We start from the raw sequence: 16,502 nt of genomic DNA on the forward strand, positions 1-16,502 counted from the left end.
GGATGATCTCAGTCAAACATTAAGTCTAACTATAAACTGTCAGTAACAGGCAGGCTGTCAGTCGTTCAGTTCAATAAAGATTTATTTATATAGCACCAAATCATAACAGCAGCCGCACAGGTGCTTTATATTGTAAGGTAAGGACCTTACAATAATTCAGAGAAACGCCAACATTCATATGACCCCCTATGAGCAAGCACTTTGGTGACAGTGGGAAGGAAAAACTCCCTTTTAACAGGAAGAAACCTCCAGCAGAACCAGGCTGAGGGAGGGGCGGGGCATTAGCCAAGGCCAATTAGGGGTCATGGCAGACGATCAGATTATTCAGGTAATCTGAATACATTTTCTTATAACCTCTCGGTCTCGCCGCAGTTTTATTGAAGTTTTTTGACAAAAGCAGAATCTAAGGATGGTAAAAAATTAAAAACTCGCTATAACAATTTTTATTTTAATGCAGATGACATAAATAACATGATACTAACACAATATTTTCTTTCTCGATAGACTGTAACCTGTCCAGGTTGTACCCCACCTTTCACCACCGAGGCAACCGCCACATATGATCACGCCCACTCAAGACGTTGTGTGAGATTCCACCGGAGGCGCCGTCTGAAGCCTCGCAGCAGCTCTTTGGTTAAAATAGCACCCAGTCTACTTTTTATGGAACCTGCATCACCTTCCACACAGCAGGTGAGGAGAGAAGGAAGAACGACGCAGGAAACGTATAGAGAAGCTTCAGAACTTTCAAAATAAAAGATTCTGGAACACTCCTGGCTTATCTGTGCGAGAGATGTGACGTTAAAGATACACACCCAGTGTGTTAGCCATCGGGGACGGGTTCATTTTTCATGGGAGAAGTTACAATAATGCATTAAGCTTAATGTTATTCTGTTGTCTTGATTGATGCAGCAGTTTATACATAAGCCTCGCTGAAACAGAAGGATTAAAATCTGCATATTTTAACAAATGCAGATTCATATAGAGATAATTACACAATATAAATATTGTACTACACATTACACATTATGAATGACACATGAGACAGATGACACAGAACGCTGATCTTTCCCTAAGAGAACATAGGCTTAGCACAAAGGAGAGAAATTGAGACCCGGCAAACTTTCCTAGTGGGGGCAAAGCTGAGAATCGGAGCCCACAGAAGGATGATATGGAAGAGTGAGAAGCAGCACTGTGTGCCAGCAGTGGGGGAAATGATTGAAGAAGCTCTTTCACTGGCAATGAGAGATTCAGCACATGCATGGCAGATTAAACAGAACGCTATATTAGAGTAGGGCCTGACTGCTGCATGTGTATTCAGTATGTGAATGAAGTTATTGGGGGACTTATGCTGTCTGAGCTAGCTTCACAGGGCTCCACTGAGACCGGGATCTCAACAAAGCATGAATTATATCTATTGTGTGCTGTTTTTGATATTCAAATTGACCTGTTTTCCGTCTGACTATTTTTTCTGCGCCGCACTTTGTTATCAACAAATGAACCGATTTGGCTGTAAATGTCAAGTAATGATGAGCTATTACTAAATAAGGCTGTTGATGATTAATGTAATGGTGTGGGTCGAGATTACTCTGGGATAAATGTAGCAAAGTACTTGTTAATGTGTCGCTTAAATGTCAGTGGAAGTAAAAGACGTCGGGAACCGCCTGTCCTCCTATAGGCACATCTCTTTGAGAGCAGCTCAGATTATTTGAAAGCATTTATTGTAAAGGAACCTGTGCAGCTCTGGACAAATAGCGATATATTGCGTTATAACAAGTGAACTGTTGTCTAATACTAATTTGTACCACAAGATGGTGGCAGGTGTAGAAGAACAAGCAAACAATGCCCGTCATCCACAGCATCAACTCCCAGAAAGAAACCATGAAACTCAGAACTATACAAGAATGCATCACAGCAGCTTCCTACTGCTGGAGACAGCTGGAGACTAAAGGACTAAATGAGAATGGGAAGATCAAAGCTTTTAATGCTAATGTTTGCCATGTAGCAACAGCTTCCAAAGGGAGACCATTGTCTGTTATTACCGACTGCTCCGGGTTTCCACCAGAGGATTTGTTGAGACTGTAGCTAACCACTTGCTGTGACTTAGCTTACAGCAGTAATACAATCATTAGAGTGATTAGCATTTCATAGCTATCAACCAAGCTTGCACAGGGTTCACAGAACTGGAGCCTATCCCAGCTGTCATATGGCAAAATACCAGGTACACTCTGAACAGGTGGCCAGTCCATCATGTGGCCAATACAGAGAGACAGACAACCATTCACTTGCATCCCCACTTTTAGAATCCCCAGTTAATCTGAATAAGATGTCTTTGGACTGCCAGAGAGCATAAACACTCCCCACAGCAGGGCTCCAGCCCACCACACATCCTGCACCCACAACCCTCCTACTGTAAAAGTGCTAACCTGTTAAATGCATTGCCACTTTAAATCGATATACAAAATACTGCTTCAGGCTTTGTGCTGCTTTTGCATGAAGGAGGGAATAATAACAACTCATCCTAGCATCTAATTTTACTGGAGAGTATTGCATCACAATTTACGTGTATGCAGATCCCGTTTTATTGTATGCTCACGATGTGTACAGCCAAGGGCACATGATGGGCAAACACTGAAATCGATCCCATTACTCTGCGTCCGTGTTCATATGATTATTTTTGGTCACCTGTGTCTGAGTCATTAAACCTTCAGCTGATTTTGTCTTGATGGGAAAAATATGTACATTAAAGTTTTGTTAGGCAGAGGGTTTGATTTCTCAGAATGTTTCAGTCTATGGATCAATCGATCAACGCTGTCTCAATAAGCTACAAAAGATAACATCCAATTTAAAAAAAGCTCATCCTCAGAACTCAGACAATAGCTAAGGAAGGCATTAATCTGACAAAACAAGACTTTCTAATCAAATTGAAACCAATTTCAGAATTTGAACTCAAAATATAAACAAACTGTTGAGATGAATGGCAAACAAAGCGTGAGGAAAAGGTCGCCGGCTGTTACTTTTTGGTTACGTTACTGTACTTTATGTAGACATCGACACAGCAGCGGCAGCACTGAGCTGGCATCAGTCTATCGATGATCTTTGATGACGCTGCTGTTAATGTGTCATCAAGTGTCAAATCTGCCTGCGAGATGAAATGCACCAACCAAAGAGTTTAAAAGTGATGCTTCTCTTAAACTGCTTGAAACAGGCAAAGACAAAAATAATCACTGTGATATTAAGCATGATTTCATTTCTGAATAATAATATTTAACATAAACATAAATGGCTGGAACTTTACTTTGGCTTTAAGCCTTTTGTCTTTTTCACCACATTCATTTAAAGAAGAGAGCGTTCGCTTTCTGGGACCGCTCTAAAGATAACATATGAAGCCACAAGTTGAATTCTGTTTATTTAAGTCTGACATTTGTCTTCCTCAGTGCAAACAGCAGAGACTTCAGAGACTAACGGCACAACTGTGAGCATACGATTAAGAATGAGCAGGTTTCCTGAAGGTGAGCTAAAAGAGTTTGGTGGTTTTCCATATGGGCACCTTCATACCGAGGCCTCCCGGGATGTCGGCATGTATATTCATAAGAGGTGGGCAGGAAAGGCAGGGGAAAAAAGTTTTAAGAAACACAGCTGGCTGCCTAAAACTTCTCTTTGGTGACCTCAATTTCTCCTGCTTGCCGATGAGTCGGGTGTGTCCGTGTGGGACTGAGCATCCTGTACAGTGTAAACACAGACGAAGCATAACGGCTTATGTCATTGCAAAAAGGCAAGTTTAAAAAAGGAAAAGACAGAAGGAAATGTGAAAAATAATGAATGCATTAATTATTTAATAAATCGATGTATTTTTCATGCAGGACTGATTTATTCACTGAGAAAGAATCGTTCTTTTTATTCCTTGAGGCCAGGATGTATTCAAAGCAGCCGACAGCACGGCTGCATTAAGAGGTGAAGTGTTTGTAGTCCGATCACACGCTCTTACACAAACTATCAGATAGTGCCTTCTGAAGGAAGTTACAACACAAAGATGCCACGAAACATGTTCACTGATAAATGATGTGCAGCATAACATCAGAGGAGAAACACTAAAACAGCTTAATTTGAAGAAAAGCTCCTTTCAGCTGCTCGCTCACTTTTGAAGAGGTCACCACAGTGGATGAATCAGCATGTTCGATTTTACAGCGCATGCTTTTCCTGACACGAGCTTCCCGTTTATCCGAGTTAGTACCGGGAATACTGAAGGTTGTGACCCCTGAGGTTTGTGTCTCCGGCTGGTCTCGACCCTGGGATTTGTCACGTGTAAGGTAATGTGTTAATAAGGTTTAATGTAGAATTTGTAGCAATAAGCAAATCATTTTGTTTTATATAAAAATATAAATTTTTTTATGTAATTTTATTTTTGTAGCGATTCATTTAATGTTAAACATGGATAACTCAAGACAACAATAACAAACAAGCATCATGTTTCATCATATTTGCTGATTTTGTATCATCAAGTTACCTGTTAACTCATAAGCAGTGTCGGTCAAGTTACTTGAAAATGGTAATTAGTTACTAATTACTGATTACTTCTCCCAGAAAGTAATCCTGTTACTTTACTGATTACTTATTTTCAAAAGTAATTAGCTACTTTATTACTTTTAAAAACATGATACACAACCTGAATATGTAATAAAGCAACAGACCTTTCAGCTGTTTTTCTGCATAATCAATCATATAAAATTAAATCAAATGAAAAAGTCTATTTTTGAAAAATTGTTTTATTAGTTTTCATCTTTTAACTTCATGCATCGAACGAAAATTAAATTACATGCAACTGTCTCTGACTGGAAGAAATGTGTTTAACATGTAAACCTATTTCCTGCATATTCCAGCACATAAAATAATTTGTGTGTGTGTGTGTTTACTTATAGATTCAAGTAAAACACAGTAAAAAATAAATAAAATCAAAGATTCAGTGTCTCTTAAATCACCTGTTTAGCAGGAGTGGGGTTTGCCCGGGAATAGTAATCCCTTACTTTACAAGTTGAAAAAAGTAATCAGATTACAGTACTAGGTAATCCGATTACTTGTTAACTCATTAACACACCTCAAACACATCTTCTGGCGTTACTGCCCATCTGTGCTCATAACTGAAACACTAGTAAATCCAGGTGCATCGTGGGTAGTTCTGATGAGCTACACAGAAACATTCACATGTGCTGTATAAGATTCCTAAACACGCTTCACCTGTTTGCCATCTGTTGTGTTGATGGTGAAAGCAGGCTAATAAAATGTTCTCATTAATGTCAGAGAGAAATTGTGAGACATGACAGTGGGAGTGGGGTTTAAAATCCCTGACATCCTGACTCCAACACACTGTTCAGAAACTTGAAATGCAAAGTAGTACATTCAAATTAATCCACTGGATGAAAGAGTGTGTTTCCGTGCTTCTGGGTGCATTGCCACTTCATGTATCCTGCATTTTTAGCTATAGGAAAAAATAATGTTTTTTAAGTGTCCGTAGGAGGCCTTGAAACAATGATCTGTAAAACCACATAATGACTTGTGTAATACACAAAATAAAATAACATGCAGGGGCTCCTTCATATATATAGAAGTCTTTACTGAAGCCCTTAAAAGTTAAGATAAATAATAATTTGGAAAATGGACATAAAGGCTAATTAGATTTGAAATTAGCCAGAAAAGACCAGTCTAAGAATATTACAGGGACTGCTTACTGTAGGAGATACATGGAGTTAATGAATCAGGACCCCATAACACGTCTGTGTGACTGATACTTTCAATGCTTTGTATCTTTTTTTAATTGGCAGAAAAGCTGAATGTTTAAAAGTACTTTGTAGTTACTCTTTGTTCTGTACAGAGTTAAAAAAAGGTTTAAAGCTTTGTTCAAAATGCAGGAAAGTCAAACCGACCACACAGCCTGCTTATCCACTACTCCTTCCCTTAAACACACTACGCACAGTCGTAGAATCAAGTAGAAGATTTAGCAGCTGATAGATTTTTATCACCTTGTCCTCCCAGCATCGATGGATTAACTGCTATTTTTCTGCACTTGTTGACACACTTTAGCACCAGTATGGCAGGAGATACCTGAGCCTGCAAAACCGTCCCTCTGCGCGCTGCTAGTGCTGACTTGAGCATATCTCCCAGGTGGCCTTTTGCATTTTCATTAAGTCTGACATGACACACACACACACACACACACACACACACACACACACACACACACACACACACACACACACACACACACACACCAAAACAGTATCAGACCAGGGGTTTCAGACCCCTCGTTTTAGTTTGCTGTGCAGATAATCGGCAATAACGTGTCATCCCTTAATAGCATTGTGTAGCTCAGAAACACAAGCCAGAGCAGCGAGCTGTGCTGTTACAGCTGGATCGTACTTTTGTTTTCAAGTCCAAACCAAGTCTTATCCTAGCATGAAAATTTAAGCTTTAATGTTAGGTTCCACCTTAAAGATGACAGGTTTAGCCGTTTGTACGACATGTATAAAGAGACAGAAGCTAGCATAACATTAGCTTATAACCAGCTCTTATAGCTAACATTACAGCAGCTGTTCAGAGGTGGGAGGGTTACCTGTCTAATGTGGTGACAACAACTAACTGCCACAATATCAGGAGCTACAACCGGTGGCAGCAGATGGCTGCTGGAAGTTTCTTCCTGTTAAAAGGGAGTTTTTCCTTCCCACTGTCTCCAAGTGCTTTCCCATAGGGGTCGTCTGATTGTTGGGGTTTTCTCTTTATCACTGTAGGGTCTTTACAGTATGATTAAATGAAGCTTCTTGAGGCGACTTTTGTGATTTGATGCCATATAAATAAAACTGAACTGAATGCTTATGGACACTCCCGACTTCAGTTCAGGAGACGAGATTTCAGGTGAGGAGGAAGAGGATACGGTGGAGGTGAGGAAGGAGAATTCAGTTTAATTCAATTTTATTTATACAGCACCAAATCATAACAGTCACCTTGAGGTGCTTTATATTGTAAGGTAGACCCTACAATAATACATACAGAGACAAACCCAACAATCATATGACCCCCTATGGGCAAGCACTTTGGCGACAGTGGGAAGGAAAAACTCCCTTTTAACAGGAAGAAACCTCCAGCAGAACCAGGCTCAGGGAGGGGCGGGGCCATCTGCTGGCACAGGTTAGGAGTGAGGGAAGAGGAAGATGATGAAAATTAAATTTACAAATCCTGCTCATATATAGCTTGAAAGAGCTTTTGTGTCTGCAGATAAAAATTATCTTATAACAGCAACTTATCAGTAGCTTTAGGTGTTTACAGTGTTTTTCCCATTTCCTCTTATATCTGGAAAAATAATTCTAGCATAATTATGCTGAAGTACAGAGGGCTAAAAAGGGCTTAATTTCAAAAACAACACAATTACTGTTTAGTGTGAGCGTAGAGTTTTGTGCCTCGTGCCAACAACAAGACATTTTCAGTCTTCACAGCTCAGAGTCAGAAGCTACCACTTCCTTGCACCGAGCACTCACACAGAGACAAAGCCCAGCATGACTCTGACTGTCTTACAGGTCAGAAAAGGTGGTGTTTTCAGCCAGACAGCAGCTACTGTTGTGCCAAGACTGCACCAATCATGAGGCAAATGCTGCCTTATCACAGAAGCCAGGTGTCCATAGCAGCTTGGTCCTCTTGCTAAGAAAGTGAGCAACAACAAAAAACTTGTGTACAACACAACACCTGGTGTTACCGTCCCGCTGTTTCTCTTGCCTGCTCTGACAGCGTGGATGATAGAAAGTCACCTTGGCGCAGAGTTTCACCCAAAAAGTTCCAACGTGCCAGCTCGAAGCACTGTTTCACACATTCACGTCTGCAGTTAAAACTTATGGGTTTAACAGTGCACATCGGTTTGAATGTGAAAATTATCCTCAAACTTCCATAATGGAGGAAAAGCACATTTAAATGGCCGTAGTTTAAATAATTAATCTCTAATGCAAAGCAAATTAGCACAAAATAAAAGTGAAGCATTTTCCGCAGCTATTATACAAATCCAATACTGACTCAACGGGTAAAGTAAATTCCACAATCTTAATAATCCCAATATGATGAGTGTGATCTGACTAATTACCGCGATAATGAGGATACTTATTAATTTATGTATTCTCAAACCCAAGGCAAAGGGAATGTGAAAACACCGTTAACTCTTACCTCGACAGTGAACTCCTTCATCGTAGCCGTCGTCACAATCTCGAGCTCCGTTACACAGTTTGTTGAAGTGGATGCATTTTTTTGTCCCGGTACACTGCATGTGATTCAGGGGACATCTGATCACCACCTCTCGTGCACCTAAAGCAGCGAGAACAAAAAGACCAACATTTATTTTAACATTATTAATTCATGCTTACTAAATGAACTTTAAGCATAAGGAAAATCATTTACAGTGGAGACAAAAAGGCCACAGTTAATTAAAACAGCATATTTCATTGTAATCATTTGCATTTCTTGCACGTAATCACTTTTACTGGGTGTTTTTTCCTGCGTCTCCCCAAAATGCTGATACTCCAAGACCTCTTTCACAGGAGGACGAGGAACCTATACATATGCAAATGTGTTTGCACTTCACAGCATTGTTCTTTACACACAACAGATGTTCGCCACACTGCTTTGCAGACACATCGGTGACGTCCTATAACAAACGGCCCGACTCTCGCCGTCAGCCAGCCAAACGGCACGGAGCAGCTGTTTAAGGATTCACGAGGCCCGTAGGTGACCCTCGTTCACGCAGCAGCCACCAGAGCACATAAAACACAGCTGACCAATACACCGGCACAGTAAATGTGTCACAGCACCACCTTAACTACATTGATATCAATTACCAGTGTGCTGTTGCAGGCACTTAATGGGAAGATTTATCGTGCATGTGATGAGATCTGTAACAATCCCCAGAGTCCCCCATCCCGGCACACTCGGACCGCGCTGACCGGATGATTATCTGTCACCTGTCATCCTGTAAAGTTACGAATGCAGCAATTAATGTGGTTGTTCCAAGGAAAGAGCCCTGCAGATTCACACAGGGAACATGTGGACATGTTCGTTTCTTCTCCAAGGATTTTATTACCTTGAAATGGTGACGAGCGATGTTCTTTAATGAATGTGTCTTGGCTTTAAGCCCTTCAAGCGCTGATGATTCCCACTCTTTATGCCACATTTAGGTAAGTCAGCTCTATGTGACCTTGTCTCTGAGAGTTTATATTTCACATGAACAGCAGCCGTGTCAGCTGGGACCCAGAATGTGTTTGGAACACGAGTCCTTCAGATTCAGCTGTCAGAGGCTTCATGGATCTGAAACCTAACTTCCTCTCTACAAGACGGATCTTGAATCTGTAACTCTTCATGTTTAAAACACTGCTAGGGGTTTTGTGCATTCTAGTTATGTACTGAGAAATATAAAATGCACGTACACCTCGTGCATTTGGAAACAACACACTCTCACCTCAAACACATCTCCTTCTGTTGGGCGTTAAATGTGAAGTAAAGCTTTGAGTGGAAACGCTTCAGGACACACGCAGAGAGAGGGACTCGCTGCTCCAGTGTCCATTTGGCTAATTTGCTATTTAACACACAGCTGTAAGGGTCTCTGACAACATATCAGTGTTGTCCTCCTCTGCCTTTCCTTTCTCGCCGCATGGGTTCTAATCTAATGCGATAAGCGGAGGGATGGTGCATGAATATTCAGCGGCTCTGAGCTGTCATACAGGGGAACACAGATGGTCTCTCAATGGCTGAGGTGCCACAACTCCTTTGTGGATTGGCAGCCTACTGTACTACACTGGATGATCGCTTGGAGTGGAATATACAGTAGAGGATTAGGCTTCATCATATATGTTCACTGTAGATTATTAGAAATGAAGACCGTCTCTTTAAGCGCCTGACATCGTCTTTGAAATCACCAAACTAAGTGTCTAAAGGGTCGAACTGAAGAGTGAGATCCACAGAATAAAGCACAAGATTAAAAATTATTAGTCATATTAATCTGTATAAAATAATGTCAGCTGGAATGAGCGTCTGACAAACATAAAACCTTAAACAGAGGAAATGTGCACCCCAGTCAGATGCCAAAAATAAATACAAATAAAAATTGTGTGATAAAGATTAAAGCGTGCAGCTGTGTTACTGTGAGCGGGGCCATACCTGCTGCCACACACTTCTTTCAGAGCAGATATTTAACGTTAAAGTATAATTCATATCACTGATTGATTTCCAGTTAGTGTCCCAATAAGCCACAAAGGTGCAAATCAGCACGAGCCCCCTTACTGACATTAACACACCCACTAAGACCTGCTTCCAGGAAAGAAAGGTTCACGTCTGAGCTTCTCACAGGTTTTTATAGAGCGACTGCAGAGCCGAGCGACTGGCCACAGGTTTGTATCATCTCTGGGACAAATCGCTTTAAATACCACATTTATTCACCACAAAAACGTCTGATCTGGCAAAATCATCAATGCATTTTTTCAGGCAACTAGTGAGAGGTGGAAAGAAATGTGATCATTTTCACTGGTCAGCATTACAGATCCATCGGGGTCTCAGCCAAAGACACCAACTGTATTGTTTATTCTGTCTAAGCTGTTAGAGGTTCAGGTGTTACAGGCCTATAAGCTCACCTGTGTGATTTTAGAAAAATATGACCAGAAAAGAGCAAAATTCAATCCCAACGCAAAGTAGTTCATTTAAAATGAAACCACTGCGCACTAAACAGCTGCCTGTGTTATTATATGTAAAGACACATACTACTAATAATGAACAGATAACAGATCTGTGGTCGGCATGAAGCTGGACACTCTGGTGACAGTGGCAGAGAAAAGGACACTAAAGAAACTGCTGGACATTATGGACAATGCCAGACATCCTCTGCACACGGCCATAAACAACCAGAAGAGTCTGTTCAGTGACAGGTTGCTTCTCCCCAAGACAAGAACTAACAGACTTAAAAACTCCTTTGTCCCACACGCCATCAGACTGTTTAACTCCTCTCTGGAGGGGAGAGGGAGGGGAAACAGGGGGACAAAGGAGGGGGGAACAACTAAGCCGTAGTGCCTCTTCACCTCACTGTGCAATACCTTTTGTGCAATACTTTTGTTAATAGTCAACAGTGCAATAGACTCAATACTTGAAATGTGCAATTCACTTGTATTTTTATTTTTTATTCCTATTTATTCTATTTATCCCCTTCGTATATTTTATTTATATATGTGTGTGTGTGTGTGTGTGTGTGTGTGTGTGTGTGTGTGTGTGTGTGTGTGTGTGTGTATATAATATTCTGTAACTCTGTAACTTAAAAAGATAAAAATGATTTTTAGCCAAAAGAAAAACATTTTTCAAAATTTCAACCTTGGAAAAATAAATAGCTCAAATTTTTCATCTGTTAAATTTATTCTCATTGACAGAATTTTCCATCTGTCAAATAATCGCGATCTCAATTTCAGTGAAAATAATCGTGATTATCATTTTTGCCATAATCGAGCAGCCCTAGTTTGTCATACTTTTGTTTATTTATTGGAGATGTAAAGATTCCAAATCTGGGGAAAAAAATAACATAAACATCGCGAGTATTTGGCTAATACGATTATATTTGCATCCACACCTCCTTCATGTATATTTTTAGAAATACTCTCTACAGTCACACAAAAGATGCTCCGATGTTTTTAAAGGCTAAACAGATGCTCAGTGGTGCGTTTCCCCGGTTAACATATCAGCATCTAGCAGCTCGCAGTGATCCTTCATGAATGCTCCTGTGTGGCTTAATCCTCCTCCTCTGTTTGTGTTTCCATTAATGCACCGAGCTGCTGCACTGTTGCACCTCTCCATGCGGACACGAGGGGGTTGGGATGTGCAAGCTGCCACATATTTGACCCTGTATGTGTCAGACGTGTGCACCCACTTCTTGGTCATAAAACATGTCTCCTGCACAATCAGTCCAGCCTGGAAAAAGACCGGGTTCACACACTCATCTTGGGAACGCCCATAATGAGCGTTAATGTCAGCACGGTAACAATACAAACGCTGACATGTTGGAATTAATCGATTTCCCTTTAAAACAAACCCAAACAGCCTCAGGCGTATTAAAAATCATTCACAGTAGAGTTAATGCTGCCACCTCACAACCAAAGGGTTGCTGGTTTGAATCCTGGCCTGACCCGATCTCTGTGAGTTCACATGTTCTGCGTGGGTTCCTCCCGCCGTCCACAGGCATGCGTGTTAGGTTAATGAGTGAATCTGACGAGGTCAGAGGTGTTTGTCACTCTGTGTTACCCTGTGACGGCTGGAATAGCTCGTCTACAGCCTTCATTTGCATACACAGAAGAAACTGGATATATGAGGTTTTTTATACACGTTAATTAAAAATCATGGTGCTATTTTCCTACTTTGAGAAGTGAATGAGGAGAAACCAGCTGGGCCAAACTAATACCTCTATTTAATGTAAAATGAGAGGCTTCTAGGGGGGAATTTCAGCTGCAATGTTCATTATGATAATCATGTTAATCTGAGCTGCTGCCAGTTTGTGTGGAATAATGAATTCATAAAAGAAAATAACACAGAGCCTATCAGCAGGGGAAGCTGCTTGAACTAGCAAGTACAGGGATTTATCATATCCCTTAGAAATAAAGATTTCATTTCCTTAATTTATGGTTAAAGTTGGCGATCAAAGAGGCATGGTAACGCCCGACCTGAGGCAACACCAATGTTGTTCCCATAATGGCTTTGTAACAGCATCGGGCTCTTTTGTAGTAAATCCTGCAATTACAGTGATATTAGCTATTGTACAGAACACATTTCTCATCTTTAAACTCGTTATCGTCTCTGCATAAATCTCTAATCTAATCATGAGCCGTGTAACATGTGCACATCATTTGGCTCAATCTGATCAAAAGCCAAAATATCAAGAACAGCAGGGACGGCAACAGCGTTCACTGCGCTGTGCTTTACCTGCAGGCCAGGCCAGTGCAGGCCAGTGCAGGCCAGTGCAGGCCAGTGCAGGCCAGTGCAGGCCAGTGCTTTCTCACTTTACTTGCAGAGAAAAACATCTTTGCATGTCAGTGAGACAATAAACACGAGCAGTGATTGGTTCATGGTTCAGACATGTGGCATTAAATGATTATTCTAGTTTATTTCACCTGCTGTGTTTCATATATGAGCGGCTGCAGTGAATCCATGTTTCATCACTGCAGATATACTGTACGGGGAAACAAGAAGAGTGACGCTGCTACAAATGATATTTGACACGAGTCATTTCTGTGTCGAGTCTGACTTTAAGTAAACACAGAACTTGGAAAAAAAACTTGCCAGCTGACCTAATCACCCAGCATATTCATCCACACGCACCAGCGTGCAGGCGAGAGACTAACTTGCCCTGTAGCAATAAGAGCTCAAAAAGCTAAATGCGACGGCGGATTACTCCGTGGACTAATTCTGTATGAAAACCAGTCATTTCACGCCGATGGGCGACCACATTCATGCAAACTGCAGTGAAAAAAGAGCCGAGCCGTGCAGACGGCAGACACAGAGCAGGAGCAGAGACACAGCTAGCTGTCCAAGAGAAACCCAGGGAAATATTCCTGAAAGGACATTTAGGAACGCTGACACGTGACACGGAGCTGAGCAGGTTTTACTTTGAATGAGAGTAAACGCTCCCGTTCTCTGCTGTGTTAAAATACTTTTTCTGCCACAGTAAACACAGGCTAAAACTAAAACAACCTGTGGGCTGTTGTGGGGCTGAGATGGTCAGTGGACCTCAGGAACCTGCTGGTATAAATGCTGTGGGACTTCAGCTCCAGCCAGCTTTGTGTTTGTGTCGTTAGCCACAGCCATCGTAGCTGATCTTGGTGTGTTGCACACTGTGACCCTGCTAATAGCAGTAGTAGCAGCAGGACTGACTCTCACAGGATTCACAGTAAAAAAGGTTGCAGCACGTGGTGGTAACATAAATCTCTCACATCGCTCATAAGCTGTGTCACAGGTGTGGAAGAATACCCCCAGTGTAAAGGGTGTATTCATATTCCAGTTGTATCAGCTGTGTGTTTGTGTGAATCTAGAAGTCCTATAAATGGCTAACCCATCAGCACATATATGATGTGAAGTCACTGCTGTCATGCCTGCATTATCCTGCCTGGCCTCCGTGATGCTGTGGCTGAACAGTATATTTCTACCATGTGAGAGCGCCGCTGACGAGCCTCCAAACCCGCAGCGTGATTTGTTTGCACCAACAAGGCAGACAAACCTTGGACGGCTTATGAATGTGCACTGCCGCTACTTGTCACAAAATAAGTGCGTCATCCAAAGCATGTTGCTGAGACTTCAACAGTTCCCTGGCAACAAAGTGAACTACAAAAATGCGAGCTGATTATGTGCAATGTGGTAAACATGAGTTTGCTGCCATCACAGCTACATCTGAACAAGCCTAAAGCACAGCTCTCCTCAGCATGGCCTCTTTATGAAAGGCCCAGTGGTAGTTAGGGCTATTTAAAAGAATTATTTTCCTGTGTGACCTTTACATCCTTGGTATTTGAAATGCTGCATTCAGCTGAAAGAGCTGCTTTTTTTCCTTCTGTGTTTGTCTGACCCCCCCCAACAAAGAGGCATTATTTCCCACTACTCAGAGCCTTCAAGGACTGCGCTCCTCCACACAGTGAAACAAACTTTCTGCGTTACAGGATGACTAAATGTTTAATCTTTGATAGATTAAAAGAAATATATGTTGTGCCTTATAACTCATGCAGACTTCCTCAGCATCAAAAGGAACAAAAGACCATCACTTTACTGCTGTGCAAGCGTTTCCACGCGGCCTTGTCCCTGTGCCATCTTCTCTTGAAGTGGCTCTAAAATAAAAACTGCTGTTAACATAAATACCGGGCTAAAAGTTCCTTTCGTTTTAAGGACAAAAGAAAACGTTGTTTGTGAAGAAAGATTAACACGTTTGACTCCAAACCATAATCTAAAGTTTTTATAAAACTTTTTTTTTTATTTTTAAATAGTGTAACCGTTAACAGGAAAAACAGGCCAGTAAGACGCGTATACTGGGCAGGCCATATGTAACTGGTAATGTTTTTGTTCTTTTGACATGATCAATTCTTAAACTTGCAACACAACAGCTTTTTAAAAAACCCCAACAGGGTGTTGCACCTGATCCTGGTGGGTCACCACACTGACAACCATCACACAGTGAAACAGCCAAACCCTTAACCCTTTAAGACCTACCATAGAACCAAGTCCGCCAGAGCTTATATTATATGTTTACATGGTGTGGAGCCATTTTTGGGAGCATTTCAAGTTGCTATACATCAATACAACCATTACAGCCTAAATTTTAATAATATGTCTGCATTAAGTGCATAGTAATTACATAAATTGCAAAAATGTGCAATAAACTCCAAAAAAATTTAAAATCGTTTTTGTTTTTTTAACATATATTTCTAGTTAGAGAAATTTAAGAGGCTTATCCCTCAAAACTTTAAATACAAAAAAGTTGCACAAAATAGTTTCCCACCACAGGAAATTTATTTTGAGTGTCTTCATAGTTTTATTTTTGAAATACAACAATTTTTATACACTGCAGGAAAAACGAAAATAAATATTATAATGCAAATTTGCAAAAAAACAGCAGGTGCATCAAAATAAACTATTTCCAGCAGTGCAATATGAGTCCTAAGCATCCCAGAAACGACACAGAAAGTCATAAAGTCAAACATAACTTTTAAAAACACCAGTATAGGCTCATGAGGCCCTGATGGTAAAAAACTACATTTCCGCGAAAATGACGTCACTTCCGGTTTCGGGCAGGTCATGGCAGACATGCGATAGTTCGCGCTGATGGACGTAGGAAGTGTTACAAACAGCTGATCGGATCGGCAAAGCGTGTTTCTGGAATATTATGTTTTTGTTGCTGCAAGTGGTTTTATGCAGTTTTTGCAAAGCTTTATGTGGAAGGAAACCGTGACCGAGGACAAGCTGATGGCATAAGATGTAAGTACAACTCCTCCAGTTTCATATGCAAAACAAAATATTGCACTAGCTTACGTGGTTGCAGAGCTACAAGGATTTAAAAGTAGTTGCGCAAAACTGAGCGTGCCCACTCTGACCGGTTAAACGATGACGTCATCGACTGAACCAGTCAAACCACACAGATCATTCAGTCTGTTACAGAATTTTCCAAAACCATTCATATTGACAAACAGTTTGTTTATAAAAAAGACTGAAATGTTTTTGTCTCTGCTTCTGAAACTTCTTCAAAACACAATAAAACTCCAGGAATGAATTTCCAAACACATCTAGTGCGTCTGACTGTCCAGTCCAGGCCCTGATCTACATGCAGACTGCATGAATGGAAAACATAGCTGCACATGTTGGCGTGAACATGTGACAGGAGCATAACCTTTGATGTCTTTATTATCTGTTGATCCTCTTTAGCGTACTCCTGAAACGTGGCTCTACTAAAAGTAGAATGAATGTAAAATTACACT

At 41.0% G+C, this 16,502-nt stretch overlaps 1 protein-coding gene across 17 annotated transcripts in view; it reads right to left on the minus strand.

Annotated features, from left to right (window-relative positions):
* The window catches only part of lrp1bb (low density lipoprotein receptor-related protein 1Bb), a 324,949-nt gene that overhangs the window by 165,843 nt on the left and 142,604 nt on the right, over positions 1-16,502 (minus strand). For all 17 annotated transcript variants that reach the window (XM_082509141.1, XM_082509138.1, XM_082509137.1 and 14 more), the window contains one exon: positions 8,197-8,334. In XM_082509141.1, the coding sequence (XP_082365267.1) occupies positions 8,197-8,334 (138 nt within the window). The remainder of the gene's footprint in view (positions 1-8,196; positions 8,335-16,502) is intronic.

Source organism: Aulonocara stuartgranti (assembly GCF_965226115.1).
Source record: "Aulonocara stuartgranti genome assembly, chromosome: 16".
In the NCBI taxonomy this organism is placed as follows: domain Eukaryota; kingdom Metazoa; phylum Chordata; class Actinopteri; order Cichliformes; family Cichlidae; genus Aulonocara; species Aulonocara stuartgranti.